The sequence below is a fragment of the Taeniopygia guttata genome, chromosome Z (genome assembly GCF_048771995.1).
Source record: "Taeniopygia guttata chromosome Z, bTaeGut7.mat, whole genome shotgun sequence".
In the NCBI taxonomy this organism is placed as follows: Eukaryota; Metazoa; Chordata; class Aves; order Passeriformes; family Estrildidae; genus Taeniopygia; species Taeniopygia guttata.
In genome coordinates, this window is record NC_133063.1 from 51,830,258 (window position 1) to 51,849,689 (window position 19,432).

At 37.8% G+C, this 19,432-nt stretch overlaps 1 protein-coding gene across 6 annotated transcripts in view; it reads left to right on the forward strand.

Moving 5' to 3' along the window:
- The window catches only part of GHR (growth hormone receptor), a 147,890-nt gene extending 138,161 nt beyond the window's left edge, over window positions 1-9,729 (forward strand). For all 6 annotated transcript variants that reach the window (XM_072921681.1, XM_072921680.1, XM_030257950.4 and 3 more), the window contains 4 exons: window positions 1,107-1,278; window positions 3,776-3,866; window positions 6,597-6,666; window positions 6,925-9,729. In XM_072921681.1, the coding sequence (XP_072777782.1) occupies window positions 1,107-1,278; window positions 3,776-3,866; window positions 6,597-6,666; window positions 6,925-7,884 (1,293 nt within the window). In that variant the 3' untranslated portion in view covers window positions 7,885-9,729. The remainder of the gene's footprint in view (window positions 1-1,106; window positions 1,279-3,775; window positions 3,867-6,596; window positions 6,667-6,924) is intronic.
- Window positions 9,730-19,432: the final 9,703 nt, after the last annotated feature.

A 19,432-nucleotide genomic window follows, 5' to 3' on the forward strand; every position in this document is an offset into this window, starting at 1 on the left:
TTTTAGGATGAATCATTGCTTTTTAATGCATAGCCTTTATTATTTTTTAATATATTTCATAATTGGAAATAAATAATTTCTAAATTGAAAGAAGAATAAACATTAATTAGTAAGTGTAAAAACAGTAAGTTACAGTGATAAGAGGACCAAAATTATTTTCTGAGAATCATGCTAAACTAATAAAATCCACCCTGGATAATAGGTGTTCATGAGACAGAGACAAATTATTGGTTACATTTTATGATGTCTCTCTTTTATGATGTGGCTTTTACTTGAATTAATCCATGACAAATGGTGTTCATCTATTTATTTCATGCTGAACTTTCCCCGCTCTATACATCCTGTTCCATCCAGGAGTCTTTCATAAAGGCTCTGAATTATTCTTCTCGGCTTTTTCCAAGTGACACCATTATTTGGGATGTATGTAAATTTATCAGTAGAACTTCAGTGAACTATTTCTTTGTGGCTTAATAGCACGAAATAGGTATATATTAAATATCCTTCCCAATGCTTTCCAAATGTATATTCTTCACATATTAAAAACATTGGTGATGTATAGCAATGGTTCTCCACAATGCTGAGCTACTAGGAGAGAAAAGAAGTCTGTCTCCTCCAAAATCTGACTGGTTGGTTGTTAGAATATTGAAGTCTGGAGTCACCAGGGATCAGACAACTCCAGAGATGTTTGGTTATAGCCATTAAATCTGTAGTGGAGATTGCAGTATTTTTAGAACTCCCATGTTACTTTAACAGCATTTTTGGCATTCTGCAATCAGTAATGTTGTGTTATAACAGTAAAAAGGATTTACAACCTGAAAGATCAGTGAAAGATGTTCACACGACCTAGTTATGGCATGTAACTGGGGGAAGCTGCTGTTCTTCACTGACTGTATCTACAGAGCTTAGATTCTCTGCTTTTAGTCCCCCAAATCACAGAACTGCCTGGTGACTACTAAGTTGACAGTAAACAGTGTGAACGTTCTCTGAACTCTTCTTCTGGTATCCTTAAAACTCCCAGTAGCAAAAACGCCTTCAGAAATCAAGCAGCAGTGTAAAATTGCCAGTACAACTGAAACAAATAAATCACAGTCCTTTTGTCTTTACAGTTAAAACCCAGGCTCTCAACAATGGTTCCACTGTACTCTCTGAAGACAGCAAGAGATTATGAAATACGAATCCGATCAAGACAACGAACTTCTGAAAAATTCGGGGAATTCAGTGAAATCCTCTATGTATCATTTTCTCAAATAGGCATTGGATGTGATCATTGTACAGAAGGTAAATAAGCAAAGCATTTTTATAGCTGTGATTATTGTCTTTCTGGTGGTGGGGTGAAGGGTGGTTTCAACCACATGTTATATGGTTGAATACATTGGTATTCCAGCCTACTTACTACATGAGAATCATTGGGAGACATTCAGAATGTTCAAATTCCATATACAAGTTAAAAAGTAAACTCAGGAACACTGTTTCACAGATCATCAGGGAGCAAAAATACAAATAGCTTTAAGAATCAGAAGTAACTGCTGTTGCACATCTCATAGAGTCTAAACCAGAATTAAATCTCATATTTCATCATCTAAAATGAGCACTTCAGTTGGGAAGAGAAGAATTGTGATTTCTTGTAATACCGTTGGCTAAGTTTTTTTTCTAGAAGTCTGTGCTTTTCTAATCATTCTGTTATACTATCAAGGGCAGTGAGTGTTTTTCTCATTCTTGCTCATGACTGTTACTCATTTTCAAGTGCTGTTAAAGACAGAAGAAGCAACCATTGAGAATCACATTTTTTCTATTGAAGGAATGAGATAGTGCCTTTTCTAGAAGTGTTCTCAGGTCTGAGCTACTAAATTAAGTCTTCAAAATATGAGGTCTTTAGCAAGTAATTTTAACAAGCTGCTTCACATCATTTTCCATGTTATTAGTGGAGGTGTTATATAAAACAACCTGTAACTCTTATCTTTCAAAATATTGTTAAATTCTCCTTCTTAGTTCTTCCTATTATTAGTTCTCATTTCTAATTTATAGAAACAGTTAATGTTCTGTACATGTGGTATTTTTTTAATTAACTCCATCCACATTAAGTGGTCAAGGCTTTCATATGAATTAAATTAAAATACTTGGAAAACCTAAGGCCAGTTTTCTTCAGTCACTGCAACTCAAATTCTCCAAGATGATCCTAATCCACACACCTCACACAGCAGCAGTGAGCTGATTTGATTGAGAATGTATTTTTGCTTCTTTTGTATGTCATTTTCAGAAACACAGAATTAAACGTTAGATAAGTTTCATGTATTAATAATCTAAACTCTTCTAATGCAACTTCTTGAAGGAGCTGGTCATTTGCTGGTTTCACTGATGTAGCAGTGAGTTACTCAAACCTGTTTAACACAGACATATCCATATAGGACTTTATTGATGCCTGAAAGCATGTCTGGTCAAAATCTGAGCTGGGAACACACTGTTGAAACTCATACCTGAATTTTTAATTGTGTTTTTTCTCTGAAAGGTCATTTATGATCATATATAGAGTTCAAAAGCTTTCTGTCCAGTGTTCCTTGGCCCAAAAAAATAAGAGTGAAATTTTTGTAGGAAATTTTAAATTACTAAAAAAAATGAGAAATATCTAAGACTAAAGCTAGAAAAAAATCTCTATGCTTTGTAATTTACAATGTAATATTATGCATAATGGCATTGCTAGTATTTTAAGAGATAAAACATTTCATTTATCAGCATTGTTCTTCATTTCTACTAAATTGCATTTCTCAACTAATTTCTAAATTCTTTGTAGCCACCTGCATGGTAAATAAAAGTGGCTTTTTTTTCCAGTTGATTCAACTGGTTCACAAAATAATTAATGTTCAACCTTTAGAAATAGAAATGGTATGTTTTTTGACACCGCCCTACTTTAATTTTTGTGAGAATAAAATTGTTTGCTTGTGATTTTGTGTGCTATTAGTAGTGTTCTCTCAGCTTGAATGAACAAGTATTAGCATGGTCTGTGGCATTATGTGCCCTCAGGACTACTGATACCGTGTTGCAAGCAGGCAGAATGTTCCTCATGGCTGGTTTTGCTATAGACATTATCTTTATTAAGATCTTGTTTAGATTTATTAAATCAGTCTGGTTTAGCAAGGAGTCTCAGTGGACTTGTAAATTCATGGAAACTGCTGAGACCAAAAGCTGCCATGGATAAGGAATGATTCTTCCCAATTCAGTGCTGCAACCGAGGCTCTCCCAAATCAGCCCCCACTTGCTCAGTCCTTCTTCCCCTTTCCGCTCCAGTGGGAAGGAGTGCAGAACTGACAGCACAAAAAGTGAATATCACAGGTCAAGATATGAGCAGTTTACAGGAAGCAGCAATGAGAGAAGAAAACAAACAGTAAAAGCAACAATATTAATAGCAAAAGCATACAAAAGGGAGGGTGGCTCACACTCTCGGTGAGAGATGCTCACTGCAGAGACAATGAGCAATGTCAGATAATGCCACCACATTTTTCAACCAGAACACACCCTTCTTCTTGGAAGCCAGGGAGTCCCTTTGTCCACCCCTGGCAGTGACATGAGGTAGTATTCAAGAACTTCCAAGTGATGGCCAGAACTAGGACAAAAGCACATTTTTATTTCTGCTGAACATAGAACTTTCACATTTAAGTAACAAAAATTTTCATCAGTTTTTACCGTTTTAGAATCCTGAGGTGATGGAAGACAAGGCTGAAATTAAAGATGAGACAGTAATGAAGATTCCTGCTTATATATTCATGTTTTGTTGTTTCAGAAGTTGAGTTTCCATGGTTCTTAGTTCTTGTCTTTGGCGTGTGTGGGCTGGCTGTAACAGTGATCTCAGTCATGCTGTCTAAACAACCAAGGTAGAGACTTTTCATTTGTTGGATTTTATGTACCTGTAGCTTAAAAAATAAAATTCAGTTACTTCAAATCTGGGGGACAAGGAACCATTTTGAGTATTTTTGTCTATTCCTGTAAATTACATGTAACTGGAATTAGTATGTACGGGGCCTTCAGCTTGGGGAATCTGATTATGTTGATCTTTCTCTTTCACTGCAGCACATTTTATTCTACCAAATTTACATGATTGATTTACATAGGTTTTGAAGGGTGCTGTTTTTTAGTTAACTCAATTTTTTAACATACTATTTTTTATTTACATGCTGTTCAAAAATTTAATACAAACATATGTCTATGCATATGACTTTGTTCTTAGACCATTCCACTAAACTCTACTTCTTGAAGCCAAGGGAAAGAGATTGCGTTATAGGGGAATATTTGGTCTCTGTGGATAAATTGCAGTTCCTGTAGATAACAGGAATAAAATGAAACTAAGCACAGAATTGTATTATTTGTAAAAATTATAAAATGATATCATATACAAAAATGAAAGAATGAAACATATATAAAAATAACAGGTCTTAAAATTAATTAATCCCCTGATATGTGTTTTCAGGGATAGGTTTTGGAAGAATTCAACTTGGATGTCATATCAGTACTGTTCTACACTATGGAGCAAGACCATGGTCAAGACCCAGTGCACACATGTGTGTTGTCAGTGGTCTTGTGTTTACTTTGAAAATGAGCACTGAGTAATTTTGCACATACCAAAAATTGTGAAATTTCATTTCACATACTGAAATTAAAACAATATGGTGCATTTGGAGCAGATCAAAATAAAAATTCTTTTAATGAAGCAGTAATTTTTTATTTAGGCAAGCTCTATGCTTTGACGGAGTTTAATTTCAGGAAGCCATTCCCTGCAATAGCATCCCAATCCCAGATTTAAGAGCAAGGCTCCTGATAAAATTCATGACAAGAGTTTAATGTGTCAGAATGGAGCAATGTGCATGTGGCACCAGGAGCTAAGGTCAGTGCACTGAACAGCAGGTGGCTTTGTCTCAGAAAATCCTCAAGTCTCGAGCATATCTCTGATCAGAGTTTATAAATATCTTCCATGCTAATCTTGAATGCTGGAAGAAGCTTTTCTCCACTAAGGACCTTAACATGCAAAGTTTTTCTGGACTGCAGGTGTGCACCCTTTCCTTCAAACTCAAGCATTTAGTGGTGAAATCGCAATGTATTCTGCAGAGAAGCAGAATACAGCCTGCATAGGTTTTCCATAAAGCAAAATATCCAGGCTTGGTTTTCTCCTGATCCTGAAAGATGCCAATTCGTATTTTCCTCAGTTATGATCTCACAGACTCTGAATGAGTCTCTGTAGGACAGATGCCATAGGTTTAGGTCATTGGAATTGAGAGATGAAAGCTTGAATTATGCTAGGCTAAGAAAGGAGCAGAGCACAGTTCTCCCTCCCAGATTTCTTCTCCAGGCAGTGAGTGGTAAAATTCTTTGTCTGTTTCATTAGAAGCAATGCCCAGTCCTGTCAGAATACCTGATTTGTGGATTCAGCTGTAAAGCACAGGTCCTAGTCATGAGAGCCCAACCAGTTTACACTACCTCTCCAGAGATTAGGTGGAAAATTACTGGATTTCTGGCTCTCATTAGGCTTTCTGGGCAGAACACTGAGGATCTGCTCAAAACCAGAAACATCTGAGGAATTTGGATATGCCATGGTTAAGCCAAAGATGCCTAAATTTCTCTCTAGGCACTCTTTAAGACATCTGTGACCCTCTCTGGACTTCACCAACATCACTAACAAGGCAGCAAAACTAATACCTGGATTTGTATTTACCATTTCCCACACCTTACTTTCTAAAATAGGGAATTAACCTAGTATAAAGAGAATTTTGAAGTTTCCTTTTGTTTATCTATTTGCAAAAGAAGCAGGGAGGTAAAATGAAGGAGATAGGCATTACCAGCTACTGTTGGATTATGGTTAAGGAAAAATCATCCTTCTATTAGAATCGGGGTGGCAGAGGGAGTGGTTTGGTTTGGAGGGGTTTTTGTCCCCTAAAAAATTAGGAATGCACTTTATGAAGGATTAGAATAATATGTATTTCCACAGCCTGCAAATGCCCAAACAAGTTACTAGACCTTTCTCCATAAGGGTAAACTCCTGCCTTAATTATATATTATTTGTTGCTCTAATAATTCAAAAAGTAGAACTGTCATAGAGATGGCAAAATACTAGCCTCAATTTTTGCAGATGTTTTCCAGTTTTATTTATTAGTTCTAAAGTAATTCACTCTATCCACCAATTCCCATTTTCTGTTCTCCTATTTAAACTTATTGGGCATATGCAAGGCTACTGTGTCCCTGATAAAAAACTTGGAGAGTTCACCATATACTGAGGTTCGTATCAGGTTCCATTGAAAAGTATGTAAAAAGGGAATCTATTGACAGAGCTCTAGGAATTTACTCTCTTTCTATACAGCACTGAATTGTCAAAGACCAGACTCCAAAATTGATTCCCACATAAATTTAAGTAATATCAAAAAGGAAGCTTGCAGAAAACTTGTGTCTTAATTTGCAATGAGAGAAAATATTACTTCTTTTCCTTAGGAGTATTTGAAATTTCATTTTCAAACATTTAAGTTTTGAAGTAATTAAATATAAATGCAATGTAAGTCTGTCTTCTTTCTAACTTCTTAAAAAAGACTGTCAATTAAAAGCCTTTTTTTTTTCCTCAGGTTAAAAATGCTTATTTTTCCTCCTGTGCCAGTTCCAAAGATTAAAGGGATTGACCCAGATCTTTTGAAGGTAATATTGAACACTAAAATCGACAGTGAGAATCTTTGTGGTAGTAGCAGATGACAACTGTTTTCCCAGGCAGAAAAATTTTGTAGAAGAAAATTCTAACATTTGGGGAGTTGCCATAGAATTAGTTTGCATAAAATAATTTTGAACCCCTTTGCGATCATTACATAACTACAGTCATCTTTATATAAGTCAACATCATAATAAGGACAAGCATTTCTATTGCTTCCTTTATAAGATTCTTTTTTATTTGATTTGTAGAAAGGAAAGCTAGATGAAGTGAATTCCATCTTAGCCTGCCATGACAACTACAAGACACAGCTATACAGCGATGACTTGTGGGTTGAGTTTATTGAGTTGGACATAGAAGACCCTGATGAAAAGAATAGAGCCTCAGACACTGACAGGCTCCTGAGTGAAGATCATCTGAAATCTCACAGTTCCTTGGGAGCTAAGGATGATGATTCTGGACGGGCCAGTTGTTGTGAACCAGATATTCCAGAGACAGACTTCAGCGCAAGTGACACATGTGATGCCACCTCTGATAGTGATCAGTTCAAAAAGGCTGCTGAAAAAGAAGATCTCTTGTGCCTTGACAGACAAGATAATGATGAGTCACTTCCAAGCCTTGCCAACACAGACCTGCAACGCCAGCATAGGAATACTCAGTCTGAAAACAGCCACCCGTGGGCACCCTTTGGAAACAGTGTTGAGTCACCCCATCTGTCAGTCCATACCCAGGTAAGCAACCAGAATTCACTGGCAAGTACTGACTTTTACGCTCAAGTGAGTGATATTACTCCAGCAGGCAGGGTTGTACTTTCACCAGGGCAGAAGTCCAAGCTGGGGAGAGCACAGGGTGAAGGCTGCACAGAACAAAACTTCACCATGGACAACACCTATTTCTGTGAGGCAGATGTGAAAAAATGCATTGCTGTGACTTCCCACGAAGAGAATGAGCCACATGTTCAGGAACAAGGCTATAATGAAGACGCTTACTTCACCACAGAGAGCCTTACCACTACTGTTGCCAATCTTGGAGCATCAACAGCAGCACCCCCAAGTTCAGAGATGCCTGTCGCAGACTATACGTCAATCCACATCGTTCAGTCTCCACAAGGCCTTGTGCTCAATGCTACCGCGCTCCCAGTGCCAGACAAGGAATTCAACGTGTCTTGCGGCTATGTGAGCACAGACCAGCTGAATAAAATCATGCCCTAGCTCTTTTTTTGACTAGGTGTGTGTAGTGTTTCACAGCAGAGAGTTAGTTTTGGGCTTGTATGCTGAAACCAAAATGAAGTCAAAAAGTTTTTTGTGGTTCCTATAATTTTATCTGAAATGTTGCAGCGTAAAATATACATCAAAATATTCCTGTTGTGTTCTGTAAATATTATCTATGGATTTGTCTTGAGGCTGTTTTATCTTGTTCTTGTGGGTGTTGATTTTTGTGAAATTAAACATTAAAATAACTGTTTAATGCACAGTAAATTGTGCATTTTGATAAAGCTAAAAATCAGGTGGTTTAAAGTGCAAGAATTTAGAAAAGAACTGCTGTTGGCAGAGATCTTTATATCAATAATGGGGAACTGATCATATAGGTGAAAACACAAAAGTAGCTTGACTAAATAACACATCTATTTTGATTTATATAAATTGGTAAAATATATTTTAATACTTTGGTCATAAAACCATAAATGTTTTCTATTACACCAAATATTGTAGTTCAATTATGGTGACCCATTTAAGTAATGCAATTGCTGCAGTCCTAAAAAGGAGTTTTCTGTTTCTTAAAATTTTGTTCACAGGTAAAAGAAAAAAATTAAGTTTTTACAGAGCCATTTTATATCTCCAAAGAAACCTGTATAAAGATTTTGGAATAAGTTTCTGATTCTATTACTTTCTTACAGTAACTATTATAGAAATATACATGCAATTTAAAGTTCTATGTAAAATTTTAAAATATACAGCATACTTGGACAAATTATTCTGTTCCTCATCAGATTCTAGTTAATGCTAATAATAATACACTTTTTATAAACAGAATATTGTTGACCACAGTATTAAACACTGTGCAACTAAATTTTCACTGAATATTTTTGAGAACATGTGAATAAGCTCTGATAATTTAGCAGCATAGTATCTTCATATTTGACCAACTTCTGAAGCCCTTCCAGAGCCAAAGGTATCATTATTACATTTATTAGTCTGTGCCACATAAAGTGTTTATTTAAAAAAATAAATTTAAGGACTTCAGAAGTTAGCCAGCAGTTAATTTTTAAATATATTACAGGATTAAAATACTTCAGTGGAACAAGGGGATCAAGTGCAGTATTGTTCAAAAGTGGTTTTCATTTTTGCAGCCTAACAGCATCTCCTCTGACCGTGTTAGGCAGCCTTTCAGGAGGAAAGGAGAGAAAACTGAAACTCAGTGGGGAAGCTCTCTTTGTTCTTACATATGTTAAGAACCTGACAGAGCCTTGCAATTAACTCTTACTGTTTCAGGAGTTACCTTGCTAGGCCATGGTTTCATCACAGGAGAGTTTTTCTTAGAAAGCAAGTAGGAACATTCATTTCTTTATTCTGACCTGAACAGAAGTGTATGATGTGCAGCAAATTCAGGTCTTGCTTATGATGTGTCCAACTGAACTCACTGATGCTCTTTTTGTGACCAAGTGCTACCAGTGCTACAAAACTGGGCCCAAATACTGGGTGGGATTTTTAAGTTTAGCACGTACTTTATGGTAAATGTGCATTAGATATTCTGCTAATTTGCTGCTATAATTTTCTAACAGCTATATTATTTAGTTTCATATAAAATTTCATAGATGATAGACACTAATGCAAGTAATGCCTATGTGTGTGTTTGAAAGAAGTTTCTTACTCTGTTTCTATTGCCAAAAATAGTTAAATACCTCAGTCAAACTCAGAATGTCATTTTGGTACTTTACTGGTCACACAAGCCATGATATGCCGGTCAGAAGATGTGTCTTTCAATTTCTATTTAACTTTCTCTATGTTAGTGTTTTGTTTGTTTTTCTCAGAGTTTAATAAATGTATTGTCTTTGATCTGTCTGGACACAATGTGGTTTTTTGCAGATAATTAATTTTTTAAAATGGAAAATAGAGATTCTGTTAGGAGAAATCAAGTATTTCCCATAGAAAAAGCATAAAGCCACTTTCCTTAGAATAGAAACAATGCCTTATGTAATCAGTGTTTTCACTAATGGATGTGTATGGAGAGATGGGACATACTGCACCCAGAGCTGGTCAAGGCATGTTGCCAGTTTAGCTGACCCATTTACGTGCTGCTGGAGCATCTTGTGATTGGCAGGCCAGGCCCAGCCTGTACTGGTGCATGGGTTCAGTCTCCCCCAGCTGCAGGACCCTGCAAATTTGCCTTTGTTGAACTTCATTAGGTTCCTCTCCTGTCCAGGTCTCAAACAGCCTCCTGGAGTATCAACCACTCCTCCCAGTCCTGTGCCATGCACCAACTTGTCCCTTCATCCAGGTCACTGATCAGTAAGCTGAACAAGATGGACTGAGCCCTGGGGAGCACTGCTGACCACAGGCCTCCAGCTGCACTCTGCACTGCTGATCACAGCCCTCTGAGCTCTGCCAGACAATTCGTAATACACCTCATTGTCCTCTTATCAACCCATGCTTCCTGAGCTTCTTGTGAGGATGTTACGGGAGACAGTGTTAAAAAGCCTTGCAGAAATCCAGGTAGACAACATCCACTGCTCTCCACTCATCTACCCAGCCAAGCATTACATAATAGAAGACTTTTTTATTCCCTTATTTATGCTGCATGCACTGGTCTACAAGCATTCCAGGGAGGTAACTGGACATGCAGGTCTCCCAGGAGGGGTGCAGGAGAATTGCCACAACATGCACAGCCCCTCCTTGAGGTGGCTGACCTTTTAGTTCTTACCTTTGAAGGCAGCTAGGGAACATTTGCCACTGCTCTGGTTTGCCTGGTCTGTTTCCTAATTGGATGCAATGATGTGAGCGTTTCCATTTTGGATCCCACCCCCAAAGTCCTTCACTTTAAAGCCCATCTCAAACACATTGGCCAGTCTGCATGTAAACTGCCTGCATGTGTTCCCTTTCTTAGAATTCATAGATTACCTGGCAGAGTTTAATCTGTTCTAGTATCTGTTCAGAAACCATGTGGTTCTCAAAAGCAAGGACTCAAGTTGTTCTGCTGGCTGTCTCTGGTGTCAGCAAGAAGCCACATTGGTTTGGAAAAGTTTTGATTTGAGCCTCTTTTATCCATCAAAGAAAATGTAAATTTTCAAGGCTTAGTGTTTCAAGAAACTGAAAAAAAGCATAGTTCATAACAGTTTCCATTAAAATAATAAATAATTTTGTCAAACATAATGACTTACACTACTATTCTTTACTACTTAGGGTGAAATATTTTTTCTGACTTATGACCCAGGGAGTGAGATCAGCAGATTATGAGAGCTGTTCAGTGTGATTGAAACTTAACATTAATAAAAGGTATATTTTCTATTTAAAAATGAAATATTAAGGAAGAGTTGAGTGCTATTTAGATTTGCCACGATTTTAGAAAAGCCTTGATTGATGATGACAGTCTCTGTTGGGAACACTTTACTGTCATTTACAGCTTAGTATATATAAATACATATGCATTAGCATAGTTGTACACATGGGAACTAATTCTCTTGTTCAAAAAGAAACTTCAAAGCATATGATATTTAGCCACAGGCAACTTTCTTTCCTGCACTGAGATTTGCTATTTCAGGGGCCTATTACCAGACAAAAAAACAGGTGTGCCTGATCTAAGAGGAAAAGGGAGAAAATGTTTGGAGCATGATACTGTTTTTATTACAGAAGAAATGTAAACTTGGGTGGTGGGAAAATAACTAAACACTACAGATTGTTAGTTTTGCAATACCGATTTTTCAGTTTAATTCAGAATATCTATTTCACCAAGATAGTGGAATTGATAAGACTTTTACCAGTTTTTATAATCAATTGACTTTGAGGCGATACAAGTGGATATAGTTCTCTCTTGGAGCTGACTCTGTCTAAATATTATTTAGCAGTAGAAAGTCTTCTCTCTGACTAATCATTATTAATTGCATATACAGTCAGTGCTTTAACTGCCATAGAAACCATGCCCTCAGGCCACAGAGAAGCATGATGTAGTCCAAATCCATTTCTGTGATTAGTATACTACTTAAACACTCTGGCATAACTGTATTGAGCAAGTGCTTCCTTATCTTCTCAAATGCAGAAGCAGAAGAGAAACTGTACCAGCAGTGTCAGAGAAATAGGCACAGCAGGCCAGCTGCCAGCAGTCAGCATGATAAGCAGATGCAGTTATTAAAATCAATGCATCTAGTAAACTGGCACACTGACAGGTTTAATTTTTTTATCACTACAGTTTTTGGTATTTCTTTTGCATAATATAAGCTTCTTTATCCTGATACATGAAAACTACCTAACTAAACATACATTAGCTTCCTGCAATAAGTCTAAGAAAGCAGATCATCCAACATCATGTGGTAATTTGTGAGAGAACATAGCTGAACTCCCCTCCTTGACACTAGAAGAAATAAAAGTCTGCAGAAGGTTTAGTGGGACTAATAGCAAAGTTGATGAACTTATGTTTACAACTTTCTGTAGCTTCCCATCACAATGCTACAAATGATTTTCCACTACAGTCCCGGTCTGCTTTTGAGCTTATACTGAAGGAAATGAAATCTGTTCCATAACAGACACCTGAGACCTAGACATGCCAGGAAACTGATTACTCTTTTTTTTTTCTTTTTAATATCTATTAATTTTCTTGAATACAAAACCTTACAATATTATACTAGAAAGACATAAACTATAGAACAATACAGTGTCAGTTAACTTCCTCATATTAAACCTTTTCAGATCTATTTCCCAGCAGCTATCTGTGTAGCATGTACAGTGCTACAGTCTCAAGATACAGAGGAAATACCAACCTTGCCCTGTTGAATGAAAAACTCCTTCAGGAACCAATTCTGTAAGATTACTAGATGTACTTTCCTTGGAAGAGTAAGGCTCAGGCTTGGAAATTTACTAAAGACAACATGCTTTCTAGCTAAAACTGTGCTACCAAATGAGTATGTCCAACCCTTCTTCAACAGACATCTAAGCACATCTGAAATACAGTTGTTACCTAGAGATCATTATAAGCATCCTATCCTCCATCTTTGGCCTAGCAGTGTGGGGTTTCTTAAGCCAAGTTTTTAACTATGTGGTGGAACTCTTTCTTTCTCACAGCATATCTTTTGGTGGAATAAGAAAGATTTACTGTTGCCCTGCAATGCCATGAAAACTTTCAGTGACATTTTCTGAACCAAACCACTGCTGGAACAATGTGCAACTCTGGACAAGCCCCTGTGTTAACTGCAATTAAATATGTAAACCTACTGTGTTTGAAGATGCAAAATTTTACTACTTTGTAGTCACAGTCAGATACCAAGAACACACTAGCCAAAGAATTACTTATTATAAGCTCCAGGGACACATGGTCTCTTGATTTTATAGTATAAATAATGGCAAAGTTGTGTCACTTTCTTTTGAATGTGGTTATTATTAGTTAGCTATTCTCTACCAATCACCAATTGATCAATTACAATAACCTTCTGAATTTACTTTGTTGAGGAATGTATTAAATTACTTTTTAGAAGTAAAATGCATGCTTTCAGCTTGGTACTGAAATTGAGCACTGTCATAAACAGAAATACAATAGACACATGTATGTCTTTACAAGTTACATTCCTGATTCCACAGGGAATGATGTGCACAAGTATTCTTTTCTCACAGGACTGCCCTCAGCTGTTTAACTTCCATAGGAGAAGGACTAATAGTCAATGGACGGAAAAGTAAGAAAGCAAAGAAAATAGCATCCAAATGGACAGTTTCAGATAGGATCAATAAGACAAGATTTGATAATTGCTGAAAAATGTACTCCCTAAGAAAACATCCTGTGGTGTACTGTTAGAATGTGGTGCTGACAACACTGAGATCATAGGTTTGATCCCTATATGGGCATTCACTTCAGATCCTTCTGGGTCCCTTCCATCTCAGAATATTCTGTGATTTCAGAGAAATGTATTTCAGATAATATGCTCCTTGCCAGTCATTTGTGTGGTTTGGACACTCACTACCAGCCTGGGTTTTTTTAGGTGTACAAGAAAACTAGATCAGAAATTCAGCATTACTTTAAAAGTACAAGAGATCCAGAATAACAAATAAATTATAAGAATATACCTGTTACATTTGTGCTTAAAATTGAAATTATAATAGTTTGACCCATCAGCATACAACAGAAAGATAAATCCAATGCAGATGGGAAAGCACAGGAATACATGTAAGATTACTTAAAAAGCCAGGAAGCAACCCAATTACTTATCTTAATTCTTCTTTCTCTATTGTTCTACATCTCTGAGATTCATCAGTCATCTTTGTCATAGCCTATTTAAAGTGGACAGTATATCTGTTAAATGCTTTCAATAAAAGATTGGGGGTTTTTGTAGGCTTGCACCATGGCTTGCCAGGATAGAGTTTTGACATGACTGGAATGCTGACATGGTTGCTGTGTAAATAGTAAATAGTAATTTGCAAAATGAAAATCTGAGGATAAAATTATGCTGATGACTTCAAGATTCTCAGCAAGATCAAGAATCGGATTTTGCATAATTACATTCTTTATGGAAGTGGCTCCAAATGGATGACATTGATACGCTCTAATGAAGAATACTTGACTACCTTAGAACTCAGGGCACAAGAATAACTGAATACAGGTAGAAACACTCTTCCCTGTAGCATAGATTAAACTTTTATTTCAATGTAGTTAAATTATTTAGTCTATGTATTTGATTTCTGTTGTGCCATAGATATATACATATCCAGAGAAGCTGTGGCTGTCCCATCCCCGCAAGTCTTTAGGGCCAGGCTGGATGGAGTTCTGAGCAACCTGACCCAGCAAAAGGTGTCCCTGGCCACACCAGGGGGGTAGGAACTACAGTACCTTTAAGGCCCCTTCCAGCCCAGAGCATTCTATGATTCTGTGATCTATGAAAAAAAATCTGTGTCAGAAAAAGAGCAACAAGCTATGCTACAAATCAAAGCTTGGGTGATGGTTGACACTTTTAAAACAAAAGCGTTGTTCTGACCAGATAAATGACTGCAAAGGTCTCAGACTATAAGGACATACGAGGAGCTTTCTTCCTCTTGGAAACAGCACATACCAGTCTACACAACAAAGCACTGGAACAGGCTAGCTTCATTCCATATGGCTAAGTATTTTATTATGAGTAATACTGCAGAGGAACATAGGCTATTCTGGACAAAGACCTAAAGACAGCAAGATACAGTCACCTAGTTTTGCATCTGTAGTAATTTGGGAAGTTATTTCTCAAGGCAAAGCAAAGCCTTTTACACTGGCATGTAAAACAGCTCACAAAGAAGACTGTGTGGGTTTTCACAGATTCACAGATTCACTGAATGATACACATTTTAGGAGATTTCATTTGTCACTTAGCTAGTGTTTATCTTTTTTTTTTTTTTTTTTGTTCATATTGCATGACAGAGCACTCCTGTTAAAATTGCAAGGTATGGCATTCATATAAGGATCTAAATTAGAAATTTACTGCTTACCTGTCTCAAGTTACAAAAAATGAAATTTTTATTTTAATACATACCATAATCACTAATGCTAAACCATTTTCTTTTTCAACTACTGAAGCTACAAAGCAGAGATAAGGTCATCCTCTGACAAGCAAAAAGACACAAGAACAGAAGAAAAAATACTTTGTAAACAGAAATTTCTGTTTCTGAATAACAACTAAAACACATGTTGGAAGTAAGCGAGTATTTTTTTTCCCCTTAAGACTCCCATACCAATACTTAGGTAGCAAACATGAAATCAACTTTTTTCCCTCGGGTGATTTTTATGGCTGCAGATACTGTTTTAGCAGGTATATTTGGTCATATACATAAATATATTTATTTATATATTTATCTATTTAAATGTTTTCTACTATATTACTATACTTGATAGTGTGGTGGGTTGACCCTGGCTGGATGACAGGTACCTACCAACGCTGCACTATCACTCCCCTCTGCAACTGGACAGGGGGTAAAAAAGTTTAACAAAAGGTTCATGCATTGGAAAACAGAGAGAGATCACTCATCAGTTATCACAGGCAAAACAGACTTGACTTAGAAGAAATAGATTGAATATATTGCAAATCAAAACCAGGGCAGAATAATGAAAAATAAATCTTAAAAACAATTTACACCCACACCTCCCTCCTTTCCCAGCTCTACATCCTCCCCACCAGCAGTGCAGGGAGACAGGAATGGAGGTTATGGTCACTTTATCACATGTTGTTCCTACTGCTGCTCCGGGAGAAGAGTCCTGCCCCTTCTTCAGTGTGGGATCACTCCCATGGGAGACAGCTCTCCATTAACTTCTCCAGTGTCAGTGCTTCCCATGAGCTGCAGTTCTTCATGAACTGCTCCAGCATGGGTCCTTTTCCATGGGGTGCAGTCCTTCAAGAACAGCTTGCTCCAGCATGGGTCCCCCACTGGGTCGCTGGTCCTACCAGCAAACCTGCCACACCATGCCAGGAACCTGGTCCGGCATGGACTTCCCACAGGGTTACAGCCTTCCTTTGGGCATCCACCTGCTCTGGCATTAACCCCCATAGGCTGCAGGGGCACAGCTGCCTCACCAGGGTCTCAGCACTGGCTCCAGTGCCTGAAGCACCTCCTGCCCCTCCTTCTGCACTAACCTTGGCTTCTGCAGAGCTGTTCCTCTCTCATACTTCCACTCCTTTCTTCTCTGAGCACAATTACAACTGCACCATAGTTTTTTTCCTTTTAAATACATTATGACAGAGGTGGTTCTACTGTCCCTCATGGGATTGGCCTTGGCCAGAGGTGAGTCTGTCTTGGAACCAGTTGGCACTGGCTCTGCCAGATGTGGGGAAAGCTTCTGGCAGCATCTCAAAGAAGCAACTCCTGTAGCTCTCCCTCCTCTTCTCCTGCTACCAAAATTTGGCCATGCAAACCCAATACAAATAAACATATTTGTATGCATTTTGTGTATATTTCTGCTTTCATTGTTTGGACAAATATAAACATTTTGGAGAATGCAAGAGAAACGGGTACTTCTATACCAAACATCCTTTCTGACAGCTTTCATCTCCTAAACCAGAAAAATAAATCCTTCTGTCAAAAGGAATATAACATGTCAAACAGTATAGATGCATGAGAGTACAATTTATACTCCCATCTTATTAAGCTACTCTGCAGTCTGAGATGCAGAGTTGCTGCATCTAAAATCAATGTGATACTCTGCTAAACACTGGGATCAGTGCTCTGGCAGTCTAGAGCAGGTTAAAACCTATGCTCTTCCTTCTGTGCGTTCTTCAGGAAAAGATAAATAATTTTGTAAACTGCATTGACTCTTGCAAAGTTTAACTCTGTTAAGGAATCTGACACATCCATTTGAGATGGCTAGAGTTGCACAGAAAGCTGTTAAAGACCACCAAAAAGGCATAGAGGTCACTAAAACACTGCTCAACCCCATGCCTAACTTTGAGATTTTAAATGTACACAGATGATGCTGTTTGTGAGAAACAGAATATGAAACAATGTCTTGTCACAGGTCTTTGGTGCAGCAATTTCTCTTACAGGGATGCTCACAATGGCAATAAAAGGCATCAGTGTTTTCCGTATGTGTTGGAAACTCTCTGTAGGTTGCAGTATGCATCATCAGCTACCTGCTGCTTTCCTGCCTAATACACAGTGGATGTCAAACATTTTTTCAGTGACCATCAGACTCTTGAACTGTCTTGCATGAGAAGTTATTACCCTATAAAGGACAAAACCAAATTAGAATGAACTCTAAATTAACTATAGATAAAAATCTCATATTTTGGAAACATGTAGTGTTAAACTGCTTATTTTAGCAGCAATATTTCAAAAGCTAAAACAAAATAATATTTGCTGACTGTTAAACTTTTTACAAGTTAAATGTTCTACCCCAGCTTATAAACTTCATTCCCTGTATTTCTGTGTCAAACAAAATCTGTCAAACATTTTTCCCTCAATGTTTATTTTCTACATTTTTCCCCAGTCTGTTCACAGTAATCACATTCTCAGAAGTCAAATGACATATTTATATATGAGTCATTTAGCATAGCATTATTACAAATATTACATGTGGACACTGAGTAACATTTTTGCCTAATCATAAGAATTGGATTTTAGTCTTCACTTCCTGTCTTGCTATGAATATAATCCATACAAGAAAAATACAGATAAATAACACAAAAAGCAGTCTGTGCAATATTCTGTGCTTTACCGTATGGTAAAATGCTCACTACTCAAGAATGGTTACTCTTTAGTAACCAACAGCAGGCTTTTTTCTAGGTCTAAGGGGAACATTAATTCCTGTGATTAACAATTTTATTAACTTTAATTACAAATTTTTAATTCTAATTTTTTGAAAGTACCAAACCTTTTGAAAAAATTGTGCAATTTACAAGAACAACTGAAACTGTAAAACAGGTTTTGTAAAAATTGATATGTGAAGCAGGGAAAGAGAGCTAGGAAACGTGAGTAGCATGTACCAAGTTCCCTGGGTATCTCTTTCTCTTATTAATATCTGTCCATGACACACTTGGCACTGTGACCTTTCCCCACAGATATCTCAGCTGCAGACCTGCTATCCATGAAAATTATTTTTATCAGTTTGCCTAGTCCATGTCCCAGTCCACACAACCAACCTACAGATGTTCTGATAAAGCAGCTGCCTGCCAAACAGCATGTGTGTGTGACCATGACTGGTAGGTTGTTATTTCTCTGGGTGTTTGCAGGCAGACAATGTCCTGCATGCACCCGCATCTTCTGATTTGCACAGCAGACAGTTCTGCTCATGGGGACAGCACCAAAAAGTATTCAAGATGTAACATCTCTCTATTACAGACAAAAGCAGGTTATCTGAGAAAGCCATGGAGTATTTAGCATTTGGACAAGAAGTCCATTTATACTGTAGAATCACAGACAATAAGGGTGTATGTCCCGAACATGGATAGCTGGAATGCTATGGAGCCAAGAAAGGACAGCTGGTAATAACAGACAAGAATTGCTGGTAAGCACCAAGGATTGTTGGTTATAGGACAGCATGAGAAAGTACAAGATGTGGCTGGAGAAGGGGCCGTGTGGAGGTAACGCAGCACTTTTTCAGGACAAACATTGTTCCAGTTTCTGGAGCACAATCCAGCACAGCACAAATGCAGGAATGAGGCCAAGAAGTCGGAATGGACAGTAGGGGAGATTAAAACTACCCAAGACCCTGGAAGGCCCCTTCCCTTCCCTTCCCTTCCCTTCCCTTCCCTTCCCTTCCCTTCCCTTCCCTTCCCTTCCCTTCCCTTCCCTTCCCTTCCCTTCCCTTCCCTTCCCTTCCCTTCCCTTCCCTTCCCTTCCCTTCCCTTCCCTTCCCTTCCCTTCCCTTCCCCCCACTGCCATGTGCCTGCAGACTAGGTCCGGAGCTGACGTAACCACTTCACTCTTTGCAAACCCCCTGACTTTTGTCGTTCTGTTCAACCACAAACATTTACGAATTTTGGCTTACAGGTGAAACGTCACATACTAGAAGGCAGCTTGGGCTCCGGGAATGCAATTATGAAGCCTATTTATGTAAAAAAACCTAGGTCCATAAAGTAAATTAACACCTGTCTAATGAGGACAC